Source organism: Apodemus sylvaticus, chromosome 10 (genome assembly GCF_947179515.1).
Source record: "Apodemus sylvaticus chromosome 10, mApoSyl1.1, whole genome shotgun sequence".
Lineage (NCBI taxonomy): Eukaryota > Metazoa > Chordata > Mammalia > Rodentia > Muridae > Apodemus > Apodemus sylvaticus.
The window spans coordinates 50,578,991-50,580,476 of NC_067481.1; the positions used below are offsets into that span (position 1 = coordinate 50,578,991).

The 1,486-nt window shown below is 38.4% G+C and overlaps 1 protein-coding gene across 1 annotated transcript; it reads left to right on the top strand.

The window, feature by feature from the left end:
* Positions 1-242: 242 nt before the first annotated feature.
* LOC127694993 (olfactory receptor 1468-like) lies at positions 243-1,181 on the top strand. The gene has a single exon (XM_052196831.1). It carries the CDS (start codon positions 243-245, stop codon positions 1,179-1,181), a length of 939 nt encoding a protein of 312 aa, XP_052052791.1.
* The last annotated feature ends 305 nt before the right edge of the window (positions 1,182-1,486 follow it).

Sequence of the window (1,486 nt, forward strand, 5' to 3'; positions counted from 1 at the left end):
ATTTTTTCTCAGTAAAAGTGATTAGTGGTATCCAGAAAAGGAGTAGAAACAGAAATCTGTTAAAGAAAAGTTAAGAATAGTCATTAATAATTTTAATAAGTACAGACATTTGAAGTTTTAAAATTATAATTTCTAGGAAGATGGTCAGATCCACTGTTGCATAATATATATGCTAGATATGCATTGATTTTTTTTAATTTAAAGGATCTGGTATTTTTTCATTAGGATACTGGAGAGGAAGAATGATAATGAACAACAACACTGTTATCACCCAGTTCTTCCTTCTGGGACTGCCCATCCCTCCAGAGAAGCAGCACTTATTCTACACCCTGTTCCTGGCCATGTACCTCACCACCGTCCTGGGGAACCTCATCATCATTGTCCTCATTCTACTGGACTCCCATCTCCATATACCCATGTACTTCTTTCTCAGCAACCTGTCCTTCTCTGATCTCTGCTTTACCTCTTCAACCATGCCCAATTTGCTCCAAAACATGCAGAGCAATGACACATCCATCACCTATGCAGGTTGTCTGACACAAATGTACTTTTCCAATATTTTTGGAGGCCTGGAAATCTTCTTCCTTGTGATCATGGCCTATGACCGCTATGTGGCCATCTGCCTTCCACTTCACTATACCAGCATCATGAGCCCCAAGCTCTGTGTTTGTCTGGTTCTGTTCTCCTGGGTGTTTGCTGTACTGAATTCCTTGTTGCACACCCTACTCTTGGCTAGATTGTCATTCTGTGAGGACAGGGTGATCCGCCACTTTTTCTGTGACATATCTGCCCTGATAAACTTGGCCTGCTCTGATATTTATATAAATGAACTTGTGATATTTTTCTTGGGAGGGCCCCTTATGGTCATCCCATTCTTACTCATTGTTGTGTCTTATGTACATATTGTCTTCTCCATTATAAAGGTTTCATCTACTCAAGCCATCCACAAGGTCTTTTCCACCTGTGGCTCACACCTGTCTGTGGTCTCACTATTCTATGGGACAGTTATTGGTCTCTATTTATGCCCATCAGGTAATACCTTTACAGTAAAGGAGGCTTCCATGGCCATGATGTACACAGTGGTGACTCCCATGCTGAACCCTTTTATCTACAGCCTGAGGAACAGAGATATAAAGGAGGCACTTGTAAGAGTACTTATCAAGAAAAAAGTATCTTTATAATGGTAAAACTGGGATTTTATCATACATTTTAGTGAATACATTGATATTAATGTTAGAAAATGTAACTTTCAAAGTGGACTCAAATATAAGAACATACCACATGATAATCCCATTTGTAAAAGGAAGTTTTACAAAGTAGTTCATTTAGGTAAAGGGACTTTGGTGACTCAGTAATGCCATCCTAAGCTTTGAATATGTGGTTCTAGAAAATCATAAGGTAAGAACGAATGTTTTTATCACATTCTATTCCTTACATTCTTTTTATTGGTATAGAAAAAGTTTCTTCTCTCATATAATACATGCCA